This window comes from Solanum dulcamara, chromosome 7, assembly GCF_947179165.1.
Source record: "Solanum dulcamara chromosome 7, daSolDulc1.2, whole genome shotgun sequence".
NCBI classification, from domain to species: Eukaryota; Viridiplantae; Streptophyta; class Magnoliopsida; order Solanales; family Solanaceae; genus Solanum; species Solanum dulcamara.
In genome coordinates this window covers 337,753-359,339 of record NC_077243.1, presented here as the reverse complement: position 1 = coordinate 359,339, position 21,587 = coordinate 337,753, and the positions used below count along the sequence as shown (strand labels likewise).

Sequence of the window (21,587 nt, the reverse complement as noted above, 5' to 3'; positions counted from 1 at the left end):
ATTTGTGAATGCAAACACAACCAAAATTAATACACCTACCTGTTCGGTGTAACATATCTTCCATACATATCCGTACAACCATACAAATTACCTATAATCTCAACTCCTGTTCCGTAAAAGAAAATATAGATATTTATATCATTATATGTACTATAAGCAACATACTTTATGGTTGCTTTCTAATGGACACACCTGTCATAACATATACAAATTACTATAAACAAGATTTACTTGCTACTATTCTTCTGTAAAAGAAATATATACATATTTATCATGCATGCAACATACTTGCAGGTTGCTTTCTAATGTCGATCTCAATCTTATTGGGGGGGTTCTCTTTTCTTCCAATTCAGCATTATCAAATCCTAAATTCCTATATTGTATAAACTATTCTACAACCTAGTGGTGGGCAGTATACATATTTGTTATGTACTATAAACAACATACTCAAGGATTGTTTTCTAATGTTTTTTGGCTTCTTTTTTCTTCCAATTCAGCATAAACAAAAACTAATCATACATACTACACATATGCACAGTAGATCGCAAAGAAACAGCTGCACGAAAGCAATTCATTTATGCATTACGAGCTGCAATGCATCGCTGATATAACTTGATGAAGACCTTAGCCACAGGGGTCTTTGGAACTGGGATCAATTTTCCCGCAGCAGCAAGAGGCAAACTGTGACAATAAACAAAGATGTTAAGATGCGGATGACATAATGGCTAGTCAACCCAACAAAAACCCTGTTGTACGATACCTGATAATACCAATCACAAGTGAAACTATCCATAATTTCCAACTGAGTCCAACTGTAGATGCAAATTTTCCAAGGAACTCAATGATAATGATCTATTGTACGGAAGAATATGATGGTCAGTGACGAAAAAAGAAAGAATTCTAATCAGAAATTTATCCATGTTGAAAGATCTCTCACCTGAAGTATGAAAGTAGTTCCCACAACACCAGTAAAGAGGTGGTTTTTGGTCACGCCAGTAAAGACATTAATTTCATCTGGCTTTCGAGCATTAACCTCATTGAATATCTGCATTTGAAACTAGTTAGATGTCTGAGCCTTGAATAAGACAAGTGAACAAAGAAGATTATCGATAGCGGGAATAACCATTTAAAGAAATACACAGCATACACACTTTTCCTTTTTCATCAGATAAGACAATAATTTTTAAATGACATTTCAGACACACCCTTTCTTCTCCTAATTTGCACTAAGATGAAAAACTTACTTGGCAGAAAACAAATGCGTTGAATATTAAGGTATTCTTCACCATATTAGCATGTTTTGGGTCATCATTCTCTAAGCTGAGAATACTCTTGCCCTGGAAATTGAGAACAAGAAGGATTCCGATTTGGTAGAGAGCCTGCAGAAAAGAAAAAAAATGAATTTGTTGATACAAAAGTGTGCTATTAAAGTTTCTTTTTTAAGGTGAAAATAGCAAGATAGAATGAAACAACAATGTGTTATATCACTGAGGCCACAAACCTGAATTAGCAAGTTCCTCCACATGATATTTGTTACCAGAGGTTCCCTAAGTTTCACAAATGATAGTGTCAGAGCATGTAAAAAGCCTGAAAGAATTCTTGAGACACAGTAAAATAAGCAAAATAACACTCTCTGGTTAAAGAAAAGAATTTTGAAGAAAATCAAGCACACCAGGTGCGTGTCATAACTAGAAATTCACAATTCTAGAGAGTCTCAAGTTTCCCATAGAAAGCATGTCTAATTTTTTTTTTCTTCACAAGAATCATATACGGAGCCGTGAACTAGAAAAACCATGAAATATTAGGGAAGGTGCAAGGCAGTTTATTTTAGATAAAGAATATGTGTTCCATGATGAATTTTATTCCTGTAAGTGAAGAGTTCTGAGATTAAATAAACAACACAGAAGCTAACAAAAACAATTAGTAAAATTAACATATTGATGCACCTTTTGGAAAGAACTGGATAAAAGGTAGATGCATATTTACACTAGGGGAGTCTCTCACAATTAGTTGAACCATCATGCGCAGAAGATGCCAATGAAAGACTTTGAACATCACATCATGTGAAATGGAAAAAGATGCATATAGCATAGCGGTAGTTTCTTCACAATAATATAGAACACTTCAAGCTTACATTCACAGAAATTATAATAGATATTCTGATCATGCACCATTTTTGAACTCAATCTAGCAGGCTCTGTGGCTTTATTTTATTTTATGACAACCGGAAATCATAAAAAAGCATTATCATATATAAGGAGATAGCATGCTAAATCCCCATTTTGAAGAGTTGCTCACCTTCGACCAACAGGTGGTCTATGCATAAGATGGTCAGTTGGTGGTTCAGTAGCCAAAGCTAGTGCTCCAAGAGTATCCATAATGAGATTGACCCAAAGAAGCTGCAAAAGAGTATCCTTGAGCAAAACGAAAAAAGAAGAAGATTTCCAACAGTCTACAATATGCAAGTCCTCATTACCCTCTGAATGATAAACACAGTAAACATATACACTATATATCATTCCCAAAAAAATAAATATACACTATACATATACATAGTTATACCTATGAAATTACAATTAATATATGCACTCCTGCATCTGACTAGGTCAGGAGAGAGAGAGAGGGGGGGGGGACCTGCACTGTGTTTAGAGGAACATCACCAGAAGAAACTGCTGCCACAACATTGATTACAAGAGCTGCGACATTAACAGTGAGCTGGAACTGAATGAATTTCTGAATATTTGCATAAACAGAACGGCCCCAGCGTACAACCTACATTGAGATAAATTAAGTCAAGGACCATGGCTTTTCATTATGCTAGTACCCTAAGCCACCACAAACTAAAACCAGCTGTTACAACAAAGATATGGATTAAAAAGACACATCATCTGCTTCCTCAGTGTTCGGCTGCTTTCTCCAAGTTGTCAAATAAACATGGCTCAAAGGATGGGGTGCCAGTCAAAGAAGAATAATATCCACTAGGAAATTTGACGATGCAAAGGCAAAGGGATGCAATAATAAGATAAACAAGAAGCTTGCACAGCTTGTTTCTCGTTATCTGACTCCACGTTTTTGCCCTTGCACTCCCTCTGTCGCTACATCATCTAACATATATATCTGCGGAACTTTGATTTTCATGTTGACTTTCAGCTCATGTTACACGTGTTTGCAAAATCAATGAAAGTTCAGAGTATATTCTAATACCTACTGGTTAAAAATGCTCAACATCTACATGGTTGATGCAAAATAATAATTTATGATCTCAGAATAAGTGGTCACATTTTTAGAAGCATTATCCGTTAGTCCAAGTCACCTTCACAAATTCAGCGAAATTACCTTTCAAGATCAAAATAAAAAAATACAGAACATGAATACATGTCTGAGTTTTCATGTGCTTTCGACCTTCAAAACCCACCTTTCATAGTTCAAATAAATGTTCTCATCAGATTTCTGAAGTTCTGATAAATATGCTTATATTTAACAGTGAAGACGTAATAAGCATTCACAACATCACATGTAGTTGAGGCGTAATGAAAGTTCAGACTACGAATAATCAGTGAAATGTTTTAGAAAGTACCACCTAAACTTAAAAGGTAAGTTCTACAGAATAGTGGTTAGACCACCGTTGTTATATGGAGTAGAGTGCTGGTCAGTAAAGAACTCTCATGTTCAGAAGATGCATGTTGCGGAGATGAGGATGCTGAGATGAATGTTTGGACACACTAGGAGTGATAAGATTAGGAATGAGGTTATTCGAGAGAAGGTGGAAGTGGCATCCGTGGCAGACAAGATGAGAGAAACGAGACTGAGATGGTTTGGGCATATGCAGAGGAGGGGTGTCGACGCCCCAGTTAGGAGGTGCGAGCGGTTGTATTTGGCGGTTATGCGGAGGGGCAGGGGTAGACCGAAAAAGTATTGGACAGAGGTGATTAGACAAGATATGACGCTACTTCATATCACCGAGGACATGACCTTAGATAGAAAGAAGTGGAGATCGCGGATTAGTGTAGAAGGCTAGTAGGGATAGAATGGTGTCTTGCCGTGTGTCGATTTAGGGTGGTCGTAGGTCTAGACGTGCCTTTATAGTTGTGTTGTTATTGACTTCAATTATCACATTACTTTGCTATCGTTATTGTTTTTTTCTTGTAAAATTTGCATCGCTTTTCATTTTTTTTGCCATTATGCTATATATATTGTTTTTCTCTCTTACTTGGGACTGTGACTTTTAAGCCGAGGGTCTTTCGGAAACAACCTCTCTATCTCCATGAGGTAGCGGTAAGGTCTGCATACACCCTACCCTCCTCAGACCCCACTTGTGGGATTTCACTAGGTATGTTGGTACAATTCACCTTCTTTCACAGCTTAGGAAAATTACCTTACAAGATTGAAATAAAAACATATCTATGAGTTTTTGACCTCAAAACCCACCTCCATAGGTCCACAGATGTTTTCATCAGAATACTGAAGTTTATGATAAATGTGCAGTATTTTAATGGTGAAAAGATTTAATAAGCATCTCTGACATTCTACATAGTTGAGACTTATAATCACAGAAAATAATTTCTAAAAAGCAAACTAACATTTTCTTCAAACACCAAAAGAGATTTTCCAACTCACCTTCACCACTGTAGCAAAATTATCATCCAAGATAATGATGTCAGAGCTTTCTTTTGCGACTTCTGTTCCTTGGATGCCCATGGAAAGACCTATATCGGCCTAAATATTGAAACACAACGAAATTAATAAACACAGAAAAATCACTAGACAATACAAAATATAACGTTGAATAAAATGACAGCTAATAAAGCATTCAAAAAGAATAATGTAATTAGGCACCAAAAGCTGCTATTCCAGACCATATACAGCACCTGAACTTTGGCAATATTCTTAAGAACCCTGAACATCAAGTGATGGGTATATTACTTACTCAGGAGAATAATTTATATTTGAGATATTGAAGCAGATAAGACAGTGGTCCAATTGGAGATATGTAAGACCCCATAAATTGGACCTTTGTACCCGATCTAATTCGGCTTAAGAATCTTAAAAATCCCACCAAAACTGGAATGTGGGACCACCTGAGGATTTTAATGACAAAGTATTTCAACAGATTAGGACGGTATGGAAGCACGGTGAGAGGGACAAAGGTCCGGAACGATTAAAGATTTTATAGTGTGACTAGAAATAATGTTTGAGTTCCAAAGGAAGCTACAGACTAGTACCATATCTCATGGACATGATAATAAGTATAGGAAATGTGTCAGAAGTGATTTAAGGTCTAAGGAGAGCTCTAGCATTAAGTTGAGATTGGAAGCTACACCACGGAATAAGTTTTCGAATGAGCTTGCACAAGGTCCAACTTCAAACAAACATATCTACCCGTGTGTAGACTTTTATGCAACAAACCGTTCATCAATGAGCTTTATACAAAAAAATATGTACGTTTTACTGAAGTGCAATCGAACTGGCTTGGCGCCACGTGGCCCACATCGCGCTAAGACAACTTCAGGAAGTCGATTTTTTTCATCAGTGCTGGCACTCCGCATCGTGGTAGGGAAAAATTCTGCTTGTTTCTTCTATTTTATGGTCTACAAAGTGAGAGAAAGAGGAGCATATGTTTGGACAATTTTGGAGCTTCTCTCTCTAGTTTTTCTCCCCAAAGACCTCCCACACCAAGGTAAGATATTCCTTACCTAATTTCCTCACCTACTACATGGATTTACTCATGGATTCTCATGCGGATTTTAGAGCTCTCAAATTTCTTCACAAGAATTCAAGTGAAGGATTTTGCAAGGGTTTCTTCCTAAAGGTAAGACTACACCCTCAAACTCTCATGCATGAATAATTGAGGATGATTAGAAGCCATAAGTTCATGGCTTTTAGTTGATGAAAATGGTAGAGAATGGAAGACTGATTGTTATGGTGAAATTGTGGGATGAGAGCGAATTTTTGGACTCATTGGCAATGAAGGAAGTTGTTATGTATCTAAAAACGGTTGTAGTGTCATTTTTTGACAAGGAGAAGGGTTGTTGGATGAAAAAACACCATTAGTGGAGGTTGTAGAGATTCATGCTCAGTGCCTAGGCATCCTCCAAATGGGATATCACATCTTTGAGAGGGAAACAAGAGAATAGTATTAGGAAAAGATGAAGCGGAAGACGGTGGAGAGAAGATCATCTCCATCATGCATCCGTCTACATCCTACGTGCTCCTTCCTCTTCTTTACTTGTTAAGGTTTAACAAAGACAGTGATAACTCTTTGATGTTCTGCAGTAGAATATAGTTAAGTTAGAAGCTTAGATATAAAAGGTGCTTACTATATGATGGTTTTTAAAATATTTTTATCTTTGTTCCTCGTTAAATTATGCATATTTTATGATAGTGATATATTCCTCATGTTTAGTGAAGTTGAAAAAATTACTTGCCCAATTGTATTTGAAGGGATGACATCTAACGAGGTTTGGATGAAAGAAGTAGACTGAATGCAACGCTACTCAAGAAATCATAGAATATGACATAAAGTTAACTAAATTCCTAGCTTCCTTGTGTCGATAAAGTGCTAATATTAAGAGGAGCTTTCTAGTTTTTCCAACATCTTGGACAAAACTAGATTAGAGTCACTAAAGGGACATTCAAATTTAGGAATTAGAAGGTAGTCAATGCTATCCATGATAGTTATAGAATATTAGGGAGTTCCACCAATTTATGAGATCGGTTCCATATTTCTTAAGGTATATTGACCAAGTCTAATTAAGAACCTACTACACTGAAGCAGCCTTAAATATTAGAAAAGCTTAAAGTAGGAAATCCTACCAAAAATAATGATTATAACTCAGGCAATGAGTAGCAACCTTCATCATTAGAATGAGGTTTAGTTGAACCCCTAACCTTCATTTACTATTAAGTTTCCTTAAGTTCGCCTCTAGTATATAGAGTGCTCTCTGCATCATGTTTATCTTTTTCTTCTTTTTTAATTTATAATGACCGACCAAATCTCAATCGTTTATTTCTCAAGTGGCATAGAATCAAACCACTTCTTCTTAAAGTTTGTTTTACTGCTCAGAGACCAAACATGTACCAAGGATCAGCAAGTGAAGACACAAAAAGCAGAAGAAAACTAAACAATTGAATAAACATAAAGTGATAAGAAAGTCATCAAACCTCATGCAGTGCAGGAGCATCATTAGTTCCATCACCAGTAACAGCAACGACTTCCCCTAGTTTACGCAGAGTTTGCACAAGCAAAAGCTTGTCACTTGGTGATGACCTTCCCATAACCTAGAAACCAGCTTTCTACTTTTAACAAGATGTGCCAACATACTACTGGAGATACAAGTTGGAGATACAAGTAGATTAAATATATAAATCAGTTATTATCTCTTCATGGATAACATACCGACATTCTTTTTGCAACTTGTTCTCGCTCCTTCTCAGACAACTCTCGGAAGGTCTTCCCCTCAATAACTTCAAATTCTGTGACTTCAGTATTTGAAGTTAAAATTCCACACTCCAAGGCAATTGCTCTAGCTGTTTGAATATTATCTCCAGTTACCATGCGCACCTAACGATTCTCAAGAGTAAAGTTTTCTCTTATAAGAACGAATGCTTAAGCTAAAATGCATTCCAGATATCCTCAAATTGGGAGTTACAGTCATGTGGCTAAGTGTGCACACCCAACCATGACAAATAGTGAACTATATGCATCCTGAAATGGCTAATAATTGAAATATTTTAAAACCATTCAAGACCTACCAAATTTCCCAATAAATTTCCTGTAAAGAGGAAGATAGATTTGATAGAATAAACATAAAAAATTAGTATAATTAACTGGTTCAAAATGTTTGAAAATAGGTTCAATTAATTAAAAGAAAACACCTTGGACCAAAGTAAAAGTCTTCTTCCTGACAAAGTTATATATGATTATATAGTCGATCATATCACCTTGTTAGCTATTATTACATCCAAACAAAAAGATTACCTTAACACCAGAGTCCCTGCACTGCCTCACTGCATCCTTGACACCTGGCCGACAAGGATCCTATGTAGAAGGGCAAAGAAAGAAAAATGAGAACTTGCACAACTCACGAAAAATTAAATGCTGCGTCGAATAGTTTTTTTTTTATAAGGAGGTATCTCAGACAGCTGGGCCACACCTCGACTAACTCACGGGGTACCTACTATTTCCCACCGGTACAGGTACCCGATAACTCCACTACCCAAAACTTAGGCAAATGAGAAAATTCACCTAACGTTGATGTTGTACACTCCATCCATCTCATTTTGTATATCAGTTTTAGTTTAGTTGTCCACGAAGATTAAAAGTCAATTTAATATATAATACTTTAATAATATTACTCTATAAAATGCCTTCAGTTCTATTTTTAAATAGGATGTGACATCATTTAATCCTATCATAACTTCAATAATTGTTTACACATGTATCAAACAGAATAACTGAATTTAAAACCATTTTCTCTTAAACCCAACGATAGTTGCGCTAGGTCAAACTTCATAGAGGAGTAGGATGGAGGGAGTACATGTGCTGCAGACATAAGATTGCAAAGTAAAAGGATAAGGTATCGTATTTGTCATAAATTACCAGGTAGAAAAACTCAAGATGAGAGAGAACATGAGTAGAACAATATTCAAGAAACTATGTACATCCCAACTACACGACTTTCCATAACATGTACCTTTATTTTATATTTTGAGCTGCAAAAGTATGATTAAGAATATGTACCTTTATACCGAGTATAGCAAGCAAAATAAGGCCATCTTCTGGTAGAATCCATTGAGCCAGTTGTTCTTCATCAGTTGGAACCTCATCGACATTACAAGTTTGGTATGCAATGGCAACACACCTCAAACTTTTTGCTGCCATATATTCAATGGCTTCTTTCAAAGAACCCTGCAGCCAACATAATTACTAAAAAGAGATGAAAGGATAAAGCCTGCACGAAAGTGTCCTTTTGTGATTCATAATTTTCTTAGGTTTTTAATGGCCGTATTTGGGACAACATAAAGTCAACAGAAGTGTTCACAGGACTCAATTTTATCAAAATTTTCTCTCCTAGAAAGTAGTCTTATCTTCTTCTAACCTTCTCCGTTTCAATGGATTGTAAGCAGCCATTTGAGTCAAGGTATCCAGTACAAGATGCCAGTATAATTTCAGCTGCACCCTTCCAATGTATATGAACTTGAGAGCCACTCTGCAAAAGAAGAAAGAGAAACCATTAAATATATGATTAATAACCTCATGCATGTGTAGATAATTTAAAAGTTCATCCACTCAAATATATAGATTTAAGGAAATCAGAAGTGTGCATCAGTAGAAGAAACTATCATGCCACAGCGCGTCTGCTAGCTCTCATCCTACGAAGCCCTTATTTCATGAGTGCTTATGTACCTGAATGTCATAGTCCAAAAGCTAACTCTATTCTTATCTAACAACGGATAATCATACAATCAAGTGAGACAAATGCTACAACGGATCCTAGGTTAGTCCGAAAGAATCACTAGCATTGGGGCTTATTATATAATATTTATATCATTTATAGGAATTTTCTGGTTCTTAAAGCCTTGAGGACCTTTTGATACGATCTTTTGATTTGAAACACAAGTAGATTATAACTTAGCCTATGACGTCGCGTGAAGAGATAACTTGTTGCAGTAGATCATCCAACAACCCCTTACGTACAGACTACAACCTTGATTCTTGATTTTAGCATAATACTTGAAGCCTCACAAGGTAGGTTTTAATTACAAGTTAGGAAAAGAAATATCACAAAAAAGCTAAGTTTCTCTCATTAAATTGATTATGTGGAGCAATAAATCCCTCTAAATGGACATAATTATGTCAAATTTAAAATTAAAGAAAACTTAATAAAGAGAACAGGATTATGAAGCTGTAAGCATACAAATATCAGATAAGTTGATTACCTGCTCTCTAACTGCAACACCTCCTCTCTTCTTTGTAGAATTAAAAGGAGAGACATGAAGAATTATGGATTGTGATCTGACAACATCGAACTTCATTCCAATCTGAATAAATTGTGCATTAGTTGAATAAGCAGATTTTGTTTATATATAAAAGTAAATGGAAAGACAAGTTATTAATACTACCTTGACGCCCCATGAAAGAATGGCTTTTTCAGTGGGAGATCCTGAAACCTCTGTTCCCTTGCCATCCTACGAAGAGGGGAAACTGAGTCAAAAATAGAATGAACCAAAGGTAGTATAGAGTATAGACATGCATAATAAAGTAAACAAGAAAATCATTTCTACTGATTTGATAAAAGTATTGAGCATGGTGAGGGAGGGAAAGATGAAGAGGTGCAAACCAGTTGATCCAAATACTACTGCAAATGTGCAACAAGAAAGACAATGCATGTTTTTTCCTTTGAAGAGTTGATCTGTGGGAACTTATATTCAAGAGCATTTGAGTAAATGTCATCTAAGAAGACTATTAAGAATTCTCATCTCAAACTTTATCATGAATGCCTGTCACCCTAAAGCCATCAAAATACATGGCACATGTATGAGAGAGATGCAGAGATAACTTAGGGAGAAACAAGGAAACGGGGTGAATACCTTGGAAGTAAAGACACTGCCGGATGTATTCTGTGTTATGCCCTCATTCAGAAGAGAAGAAACAGCTGAATGCAACTGCGATCCATCTTCAGGTGAATCGAGCTTCTTTTCCCCAATATAGGCTTCTACGACTGTCATCTGCACGAACCCAAGCATATAAGTCATCATATAATCTGTGAATTAGAGTAGATATGTAAATGAAGTGGCAGTTTGAAGATCAAAAGCACGAAACAGCAATGTAACCTGATTCAAAGTCAGTGTTCCAGTTTTATCACTACAAATAGTTGTAGCAGAGCCCATAGTTTCACAAGCTGAAAGTCTGCGCACCTGCAAATTAATTAAAGAAACTATTTCAAGCATGCTTACCATAGTATCAACATTCTTACCTATTTTACTAAATAATCAAACAGATATAGCAAAGGAGAAAAGACATATGTACCAAAGCCTTGTCAGCCATCATTTTCTTCATTGAGTATGCTAAACTGTCACAACATTTAGATCAGGCAATGATTTAAGAGAACTATGAGGCACATGAAAATTAAGTCAATAGTGTTAAGAAACATTTTTTGATACTTACGTCAATGTAACAGCTAAAGGAAGACCTTCAGGGACAGCAACAACCACAATTGTGACCTGAAAAGAATTTATTGCATTAGATAGACGACTCGAATTGTAGGTAATGAATCTGTCAGACACTTAATGTCTTCCATGGACAACAAAACATGGACTAATAGTTTTGTACAAAATATACAACCATTCATTATTGGAGACTGAAACAGAATCAAAATATTAAAACATATGGGCACTTCTAACAGATTGTTGAATCCATTTTGGAGCATTTTTTAACATCTTTAAATATTTTATCGACACTTAACGTTTTGACCATAGAACAATGTGGAGTCCTGGAATATATTGTCCAAAAAAGGTGACCATTTGAAATAGACACTATTTAGGAACATGTCTCTTCCATTCTCTTTGTTTTTGAGCAATGCAAGTCTATGCAGGCAAGTTTACTTGAAAATCTCAAAAGTTCCACACTGTGGGCCTCATTGAGATAAGGTAGAAGAAAGGATAGAAATCTATAACAAAGAATAAATACAATTTATATACTATGTTAATTGTTAAGTTCTAATAATATGCATACACAAAGGGGATATAGAGAACTCATATAGCCGACCCCAACAAGTTCAGGGTTCAAGTGTGTAGTTGATTGATTTATCTATGACAAGACTCCACTTCTACATTCATTGATAGGTAAATGCATGTTATTATTTCGAAAACTAAACAAAACAAAAAGTCCTTCTGTAGTGCACTGTCTGTTCAATCTAACCCAGACATCTTACTAGAATCTTATCTCCCATGTCAATAATCCTAATTGGACATGACAAATAGCTTTCTGAACTACAGTACTTAAGAAAGGTGGAAATCAATAGAAAAGGGCTTTTTCAATTCTTAGATAGTGAAACCAAAATTTGCAACTCCACTGGTATCCATTGGAATCCACAATATATATAGTGCATGACTAGTCAGAGACTAAAGGGCAAATCCTGTAAGATAAAAAACTTAACAACATTGATCAGCAAGAACGTACAGCTGCAGTGATAATGTGTACAACTCCATCCATTGTTTTACTAACACTGGTCTGTCCACGGACAAACTGGGTAGTCCCGTCTGGATTTTTGCTATTTCCAGTTAAGAACCTGGGGGACATGATATTTAAAGTCATATGCAATATTTAGCATGCAAACCATACAGAAAGGATTTGGAAGGAAGCAATGTCTGTACCTGCTTAAAAGAACAATGAGCACAAAGAGAGCAACAGCAAGGCCAACGATGCCAATAAAGGTGGCAACCCCATTCAAGCGCACCTGCCATATTTTCATTGAAAAGCTAAACACAGAATGGATATAACAAGTAGAGAAATTGATATTCAAGGACAGCATGTTCTAATTATAACCTGCAAGGGAGTTTCTTCACCAGTATCCTCTGATATACTCGCCATCAACAATCCCCATTCAGTATTGATTCCTACACCAGTTACCTAAATAAAAATATATGTTTAAGGAGATAAAGATGAAGGTAACTTTGTTTTTAAAATAGAACAGGAGACGGTCTTTGAATATGGGATGTTTGGATAAAATTTAGCTGAAGTTGAAACAAAAGAGTATGAAGTTGAAGTTCAAAAAAGAGTAATTATACATGTTTGTACATGAATTTCACTTGAAAAAAAAAGTTAAAGTTTTGTGAGTGGACTACTATTTCATTTGAAATACATCAAATCAGTCTTCCAACTTATATTCTCTATTTCAAGAACTAATGGACCGAATTGTAAGACAAAAATCGGTTTGCAAATAATGATTTGAGTTTTTAGTTGAGATAATGAAATAAAATTTATGGCCAAATGGGGAAACAATGTCTAAAAGGCCATTTGCTCCAAATGGAAATTATCTCCTAAATCCTCAAAGGGATGGGGGAGGTCGGAATAAAAGAAAACAAAGAAAGAAATAAGATGATCTTACAAGCATGGTTCCAGCACCATCTGCTACCTTGCAACCAGCCATCAAGAAAGGTGCCTTTTGATTTTTGTTTACCTTCAAAAATGATATGATATTTAAGATCATTTGGATCACTGAGCCAACACATACTATGCAAGAAGGTCTAACCAACTTACAATCTTGCTTTCGCCAGTCATGCTAGACTCATCAATTGCCAGAGAATGACCAGAGATCAAGACTCCATCTGCAGGAACCTAAAAGAATACCAAAGCTTTATCTCTTTGATCTAAAAATGACTAGAGAAGAGGCAGAAAAAATCTTTATTGCCACCTTTACCTGATCGCCTATCCTGAGAGGAACAACATCACCAACAACAATTTCGTATATTGAAATTTTTTCCCTCCTGCCATCTCTTATAACCTTTATAGATCATTTTGAAGCAGTTAGTTTATCATCTATAAGATAAGAATCGTAATTAATATAATTGTCATGAGTCTATGATTCGTAAATTGCATTTACCTGTACTTGGATATTTCGCTTTTCTTCATTTAAGTTCTGAAATCGCAAGGACTGTCTGTAGTCACTTGTTGCTAAATGAAAATTTACAAAACAAAATAAATCAAATCAAAGATGAGTAGTAAATAAGGATTGGTAGGGGAAAAAAAGCTCCCCCACCCCCCGCCCCACCTTCTCATCATATTAAAGGAGTGTGGTTCTACCAATGAACTAAACACCTCAATCCCGAAATATACAAACAAATCCAGAAAATGATAGGAACTTGCAAATCCACTCTGAAAAGATAGACAAGTTACTTTATTGAAAAAAACATGCAACGAGGACAACCACATAAATTGAACTATCCTTTCAAAGAAAAAGAAAAGAAAGTTATATTATGATGATCAACTAGCAAGATTCCAACTCATGAATTGTTCAATTGCAATACTCACAAAATACACCTCACCCTAGAAATTCAAAATCTGGAATAGCAAACAGCCAACGCTTTTGTTTTATCAAGAAAGAAGAGAAGAAGATCGGTCTGATAAAAAGAATAAGAGTAAACATAATTAAGCTTAAGAACAAATCAGCGAATAGCTCTTGAAGAACATTAAAAGAACCTTTTCATTATAAAGAGAAACAGAATAATCAATTTATTTGATAGGAAGGAAAATGCCTGTAAGAATGCAACTTGTTATGTGGAGAACTAAAGCTACCATTAGCAAACAGAAGAAAGAAACTATATTCTAGCAACCAAAATAATAACTAAATATGATAAAAAATCTGCAACACGAATCTGGTGAGGCTTGACCAAGATAAACACGTGAATAGAGAGAGAGAGAGGAGGAAGTATACAAAAGCAAATTATTAATGAATATTTTTCAATTTATTCCAATAGTTAATACAATTTTAGTATCCTGAGATTGACAAAAGAGAAAGCAGCCAAGCCATTGTAGAATTTAATGAATTCTATAAACCCATTCACTTGGATTAAAAGTAGTAGACAAACAAGAAGCAAAGTAGTTACCTGTTACAAAAATAACAAGTAGAATTTAATGAATTATAAAATCCATTCACCTGGATAAAAAGAAGTAGACAAACAAGAATCATAGAAATTACCTGTAACAAAAATAACAAGAAGTACGGCAAAAGTTATGCTTCCACCATCATACCATCCTTCTTTCAGGCCCTGTATAAATAATCATGAATGAAACTATTAGTAACAATCATCATTAAATATAACATCATCTTCTGATTTCCTAAAATAATAAGGACCATCATTAATTTTCCATTTTATACTTGCTTCTGTTTGGTAAAGAAATGGACATGGACCTAACTTAATCTGCCCAAGACATATAAGGAGTCCAAGTGCTTATCTCACAAACGATGTGGGACTCAACACCACCATCACCCCTCGCACGCTCAGTACTGGACATAGCTGGAGCATGGACAATGTAATATGGAGGCCCAACACTGGGATTGAGCAAGAATTGGGGTAAGCCTGTACTGATAACATGATAAAGAAATGGACATGGGTCTAACTAAATCTCAAAAGCTAGCTCATAAGGGTCATTTGGAAAAGGCAAAACTAGTATGAAAAGAAAGGAAAAACTTTGATCGAGTAAGAGGTATTGGCTGCGCATCAGAGAAAGCGAAGCCACATCTGTTTATGCTAAGAATATAGCAATTCTGATAGCATGTCAAAAGAGGAAAAAGGAAGAAAGAACATTTCTTATTAATATATTTACAACATATATTCATATAAAGGTGATCCTTTTTCAATAAATTACAAATGTGTCCTTATGTTAACATAACAGTTCAAACTGCTTTGTGTTTTCCTAAAATTGGGTCTATACTGGTTGCTATAGATATCAAGTTGACAAGTGACAACTCTAAATATCCAGATATTTGGCACTTTCCAATAAAAGGTAAAAGATAGGGGGAAGAAAATATAGTACAATGCTGCAATATGAAGAGCAAAATACCTTTGTGTGTATTCCAAGTGCCAGTGATAGTACAGCAGCTACAATTAAGATGATGAGAGTCAGATCTTGCCAAGCCTCCCAAAGGAATCTCTACAAAGAACAAAGAGAATAGTCAAATCTCACTTCTCCTTACAGAAATCAATTCAACAAGACAACTTAGGAGAACTTAATACCAAGTAACTGCGACCCTTTTTCATGGGATACGTATTTGCCCCAAACACATTTTTTCTTTTTGACAATTCAACATCATCATCAACAATTCCTGAATCAATATCTGTTTTTAACTTCTCTGATAAACCTTTGGCCTGAAGATGTCAACATCAATATCAGTATGCCGATATAGATGAATCCCTACTAGTAGCATGGTTTTATGTAAGATAACTAAAACTCTCAGTGAAGTTAACTTACTCCTCCGTATTGTTGCAGTGCAGAAAGATTGTGATCCCTGGTCACCGAAGCTAGCTGTTCAAGTGAAATTCCATAGTCACCACAAGGAGGTAGAGGAGCAACTTCAGTACCCAACACTAGCAAACAGAACAAACACCAAAAACAAAGCAAATGACAGAGTTTAAGGTCCGTTGTTACTGATACGAATAGTTAGTATCTAAGATACCAATAGTTAAAGACAGAGGCTTGCAGTTAATTATATCCTCGAATTCATTTGATGTTCAAGATGTTGAAACTTTGGCTAGCACTTTATCTTTAGGCAGATTGACTACCTTGTATGTGCTTCCAAAAGACAAAGTGGGAAACAATAGAACAAACTAGAGCAAAATTTTCATTTGTTTCTTGCTTAGTTCACCAAACAATAGAATTATGTGCTCATAAGATAGATTTTTTGATAGAAAAATCATGCAACCATGAGACAAAATGACTGCGCTTACTTCACCTGTGAACCAACACGTCAAATGTGATAAAATATTCACCTAGAAAAGAAGAAGACTTTTACAAGTAGATGATCTCAATACATAGGAGAAAAAGAGGACAATGGGGTGAGACAGAGAGAGGGGGAAGAGAGTTCGCAAGCAATGAGTTAAGAAATAAAGCAACTACATTTACAGATATACTTCACCTGTGAACCAAAAAGGTCAAATGTGATGAAATATTCACCTAGAAAAGAAGAAGACTTTTACAAGTAGATGATCTCAATAGATAGAAGAAAAAGAGGACGAGGGGGTTAGACAGAGAGAGGGGGCAGAGAGTTCGCAAGCAATGAGTTAAGAAATAAAGCAACTACGTTTACAGATAAATCAATCAAAAAAAGAGTTCAGAATTCTCCATGTGATGGATGCTTTTCCGGGAATCTAAATTCTCCATTTAATAGTAGACATTCAATCCCAAATGCCAGTGATCTATCAGCAGTACTTATTTTACCAGTGTTATGCAAGATAAGCCACAATATTTAGTAGATATTTCAAGATAAAACATTAGTAGAAAAGGATTTGCAAAGTATATACCAATAGCTCGTTGTCCAGCGAGTTTAAAAAGTAGTGCTGCCTACAAAAGCAAACCAGTGATGGTGAGATATTCATCAAAGCAATCAAAAGAACACCATAGAAATGAATTTCTTCATTACTCTTATGACTTGAGCATGTGCTCTGATCATCCTTCTTCTTTGTTCTTTCTCTTCGGCTTTTTTCAAGTCGAGAGTATACCTAAATCGGCGTGAAGCATTAAGCACAAGTGCAGCTTCCTGTCAGTGATCAAAGGTTAATCAGAAAGATAAAGGGCGATGTTGATCAATTATTTCTTAAGCTATAGACAAGAAGAATGAGATATTAATGCGTCAACACAGATTACTTCCTTAAAATGTACTAGTCACAAATTCTAACACAAAAGAACACTTTAGCCACCATGAAAATTACAGAGCAAAAGAAAGGAATACATATAGAAAACTATCAAGGCACCATGATTCAATGGTTCAAATATCAGAGGTCATCACCTGACAGATTGTACTCATGACAACAAACTGCTAATTAAGACACGCAATTTTGTATGACTCGTAGGAGTTCATTAGCATATTTGTAGTCAAAATTTAATCATTGAGAATCGAAACCACATCATAGAGAAGTCCAACAAAGACAGATTGAGTTGAACCTGAAAGATAAAATGACTTACCCTCCAGCGTTTAAGAGCGTGGAAAGATGCATTCTTGGTATTGGCAATGTCGAAAGGATCAGAGAAGTCGCCTTGGATAGAAGAGTTGAGATGGGAGGAGCCGGCCTCCAGATCGTTGAGTTGCATGGTAACGGGCGTATGATCACTTGAAGCAGTCTAGATGGCACGGCCTCTTCAATGGAGCCAGCCACCACTCTCGCTCGGGGAAGTGAAAAATAGACAAGAGAGAATCGGAATGCAGAGAAAGCAGGGCCCCTATATACAAACAAAAATAGTAAATGAAAGAAATACATACATTTGTAGTAAGAAGAGAGCCAAAAATGTAATGAGGTCGAGCGACTATATAGGGAAACCACAAACCTTGAATTGGGGTTTTTGCCCAAGTACGCGCGATGCCGCTAATTACGAGTTTTTAGTTGATGGCAAATCTTGATAAAGGTTTTCTCACAAAACGCGCAATGCCGGTTGGAGTTCAAATTGATGGCTTGTGCTGAACGTTCATCATCATTGTCACCCATAATGCAACCTTTAACAGCATCACTTAATACTGACACTATACAACCAACATTGTCCTGTTGTTTTACGAATTTCATATCTAACAATCACCCATTATGGAGTTTCATACCTAACAATCACCCATTATCCATCAAAATTATCTTAAAGCTGATTAGACCAAATATTTAAAAACATTCATCAAAAAATCCTGACAAGTTAATTTGCCATAAAATTTCGTCTAGTTGATGATTTCACCTAGTAAATATAAATATTTGATAGTTCACTAAGAAACTGCAAGTTTGTTTTGGGCTATTTGAGCCGGTTTGAAAGCCTTTTTTTTTTTTTTTGCTTTTGAATGTGTTTGTCTAATGGTAACTTTAAACTATAAAGTTCTTAAAGTGAGCCAAAAATGAAAAGTTAGGATTTTTAACTTTTTTTTAAGGGCTTATAACCATTTTGTTTGACCATATAAATTACTTTTATATCCCTTATATTTTAACTAAATTCTCAAACTACCCTTATTATTCTTTTAATCCTAAAATTCAAACATTTATTTTCAACATAAGCACTTTTATCCAAACACTCAACTGCTTATTTATAAAAATAACTTTCAGCACTTCAAAGTTCTAAAAGCACTTCATACATAAAAGTTATTTTTTTTAAGCCCATCCAAACGGGCTCTTATTTCTTTTTAAATATTTTCTGCTTAATTTTTTTAATTATCTGCATTGGGGGTCGCTTAATTTCCTTAATTATCTGCATTGGGTGTCATATGGCATTCTTGAAACGAAGTGTTACAGACATTACAGTGAATTAAGCATTTGATCGTAACATGCTCACGGGGAGGCACCAATTGAATTATGTGCTTCAATGTCGACATGCTTAATACCAGGGACTATTTCCTGGATTTCCTTCTCTAGCCGATCAACTTCAGCCCCTAGTGCTGTCACAACTTCTTCACATGCCAAGATAAAGAAGTAATAAATTCATGAATTTGGGTGTCTAATATTCTCTGTCAACAAGAAAAAGAAAATTACACACGAAAAGTCTTTGAACCTATCCATACCATAATGTGACATGACTTCCATGACACTGCATCATCCTTCTGCTTTGAAGCCCTGCGAAGCTATAAAGAGGATATCACAAAAACTGTAAGATACAAATCTTGTGATTTCATAGAAGATTAATATTGAATTCTATGGGAAGCTAGCTAATCAATCACCTGTTTAGCCCACTGTTTGCGTCCAGCTCTGTTGAGATAATTTTGTACCAGCTTCACGCCATTGAAGTCTGCAATATAAAACCATGATACATACTAAATATTAAGAGATGTACTAAGAAACAAGCTGAAGGTGGATGCACTGGATTCAATCACCTATCTCAGCCTTAAACCTAAAGAAGCTAGGTCCAATCACCTCACTTTTGTAATCATCAACAGAATCGACAACCTGCAGTGACAAGAATATTTCGATACTTTAGTTAATTAATCAACCAGATTAGGAAAGAAGAGCAGTCCAGAAAGCACATACTGGATCATTTTTCAAAAACTTCGTAACTTTGTTCAAGGCTTTGTCATCAATTGCTCTACCAATTAAAGCATGTCGGTTCCTCAGAATTAAAAATACAGCAATCTGCAATTCATATTCCATTTGATGAGCCCGAGTTTTAATTATTCCATCCTACAAAGTGAATGCCAAATCATGCATCACTAACAACAACACGTACAAGTAGCTAGCTAGGAAGTCCAAATAAAAAAAAGACAATGTCTATCACCTCAGTCATGACAGCTACAGCTGTAGGATCATGACCACGCCAAATATACTCTCTCACTTTCATTCCTTCTGAGGCAGCACCTTTTCTCACGGATTGTATGGCAACTACAAGAGAAACACCTAAATAGATCGAGAACTCAAAATGAGACAGAACATTAACTTGAAAAGAATGGACAATCATGCTACAGCCCTAGTGATTATCGTTCTTAACCCCTAAACAACTTGACAGTGTATGATACTGATCATTGATCATTGAAGGAGAGGAATTAAGTGTGCTACATGAATCAAAGAGAGAGAAATGGTAAAACGATGTTGAGACGTACGGATGGGTAGAATCTGGTGCACGTTTAGAGCTATTTAAAACATATGCAAGGAGTGCCTACAGTAGGTATAGAGATGTTTGATCAATGGGTAGAGGGAATCCAAGTGGTAGATGAATGAGTTGAAGAAGGAACCTGATTTGCAATATCGGCAAGTGAATGTAGAGCTTCAGCGAGAATGACATGACTGGAGCTGACAAGCCAAACCCCAAGCTTTAGGGAAAGAACAAGAAAATTGCACCTTAAAGCTGTTGTGACAGCTCGCTGGCTACAAAAAACATGCATATTAGGAATGCAAAGGTGAGGCAAAAGTGGAGTTATATAGGACTTGGGCGTTACCCATGATCATCATGAATCTCTACCGCCTTTGTCTTCTTAGATGACTTAGTGAATAAACCTGCAAAATGAATACATTACGCAAGTAGTGTATTTGGGAGGAGAACATGTTTATTATAGGGACAGGTGGTTGGGTCTCACTCACCACGGGAGAAAATGAGGTGTTTACTGGAAAACGAACAAGGTAGAGAATTGATGATGCGAGTGAAGAGGAGGAAGATGGTCCCCTGCCTCCAATCAAATATTGTGAACCACTGAAATGAGGTTCAGGCTTCTCTTTGTCATGATCAAAATAATAATAAATAATTATTATGGGGAAAGAGTGTGCCCGCTGGAGAAGAGAGTCGATAACAATAAGGATGGCGAAGCAAAGAACCAAAACAAGCCATGGAATGGAAAATCAATAAACAGAAAAGAGTAGAGTAGTTAGTATCATGTGTGTGTTATATCATAGAGTCAAGGGACACCATTATCAAAGGGCATTCTTTCGCGGTGAGCGTACAGGGGAGCTATTCTTTCGCTCTTTTTACCACACTGACACAAGGAACGTTCCCTAGTTCCTAGTATAAATATGACTACCTGTCCATTGAAAGGAATAATTCCTTCACTAATAATTCAAAATTATTCTCTTCAACTACAATATCACTTCCAACTCTCTCTAATATGGCCTGCTCCTCTTTCCATGTGTATTATCTCTTTGTTTTGTTTCTCACAACATGGAGTGAATCAAACCCACCTTTAAATCCAAATTAAGATGCATGATGCAACTTCTTTCCTTTTGATATGGTTCACAATAACTTCTTTCAAAACTGACTAGAATTTAAAGTGAACTATTAAAAATGACAATGACTTCCATTTCAAAAACGTATGGGTAGTACGAGGATAAAATTATCCAGTGAATTCGAACAATGATTATTTGCATGCCAAAATATGAAATTCAACTGCATGCCTTACTAATTTTAATAGTTTCTACTATTGAAC

At 35.9% G+C, this 21,587-nt stretch overlaps 1 protein-coding gene and 1 pseudogene across 1 annotated transcript; both read right to left on the bottom strand.

Annotated features, from left to right (window-relative positions):
• Positions 1-42: 42 nt before the first annotated feature.
• Positions 43-18,398, bottom strand: LOC129893891 (calcium-transporting ATPase 9, plasma membrane-type). The gene is made up of 34 exons (XM_055969315.1): positions 18,044-18,398; positions 17,684-17,938; positions 17,142-17,258; positions 17,023-17,062; positions 15,974-16,089; positions 15,739-15,870; positions 15,566-15,655; positions 14,700-14,769; positions 13,605-13,675; positions 13,422-13,505; positions 13,262-13,339; positions 13,110-13,181; positions 12,548-12,631; positions 12,376-12,458; positions 12,182-12,290; positions 11,168-11,223; positions 11,030-11,072; positions 10,834-10,917; positions 10,591-10,728; positions 10,123-10,188; positions 9,940-10,041; positions 9,099-9,209; positions 8,741-8,908; positions 7,979-8,038; positions 7,397-7,561; positions 7,162-7,278; positions 4,618-4,716; positions 2,635-2,772; positions 2,299-2,399; positions 1,502-1,547; positions 1,245-1,379; positions 938-1,045; positions 761-852; positions 43-681 (listed from the first exon to the last, which is right to left on the bottom strand). Exons 2-34 carry the CDS (start codon positions 17,807-17,809, stop codon positions 576-578), a joined length of 3,207 nt encoding a protein of 1,068 aa, XP_055825290.1. The 5' UTR covers positions 17,810-17,938; positions 18,044-18,398; the 3' UTR covers positions 43-575.
• A 616-nt stretch (positions 18,399-19,014) lies between these two features.
• Positions 19,015-21,366, bottom strand: LOC129893833 (metal tolerance protein C4-like; annotated as a pseudogene).
• Between the last annotated feature and the right edge of the window lie 221 nt (positions 21,367-21,587).

Coding starts and splice junctions, on each gene's coding strand:
- LOC129893891 (XM_055969315.1), bottom strand. CDS start 17,809: ATGCAACTCAACGATCTGGAGGCCGGCTCCTCCCATCTCAACTCTTCT. Junction 17,063..17,141: donor CACATGCTCAAGTCATAAGA/GTAATGAAGAAA, acceptor TTGCTTTTGTAG/GCAGCACTACTTTTTAAACT. Junction 8,909..9,098: donor AATCCATTGAAACGGAGAAG/GTTAGAAGAAGA, acceptor TGTTGGCTGCAG/GGTTCTTTGAAAGAAGCCAT.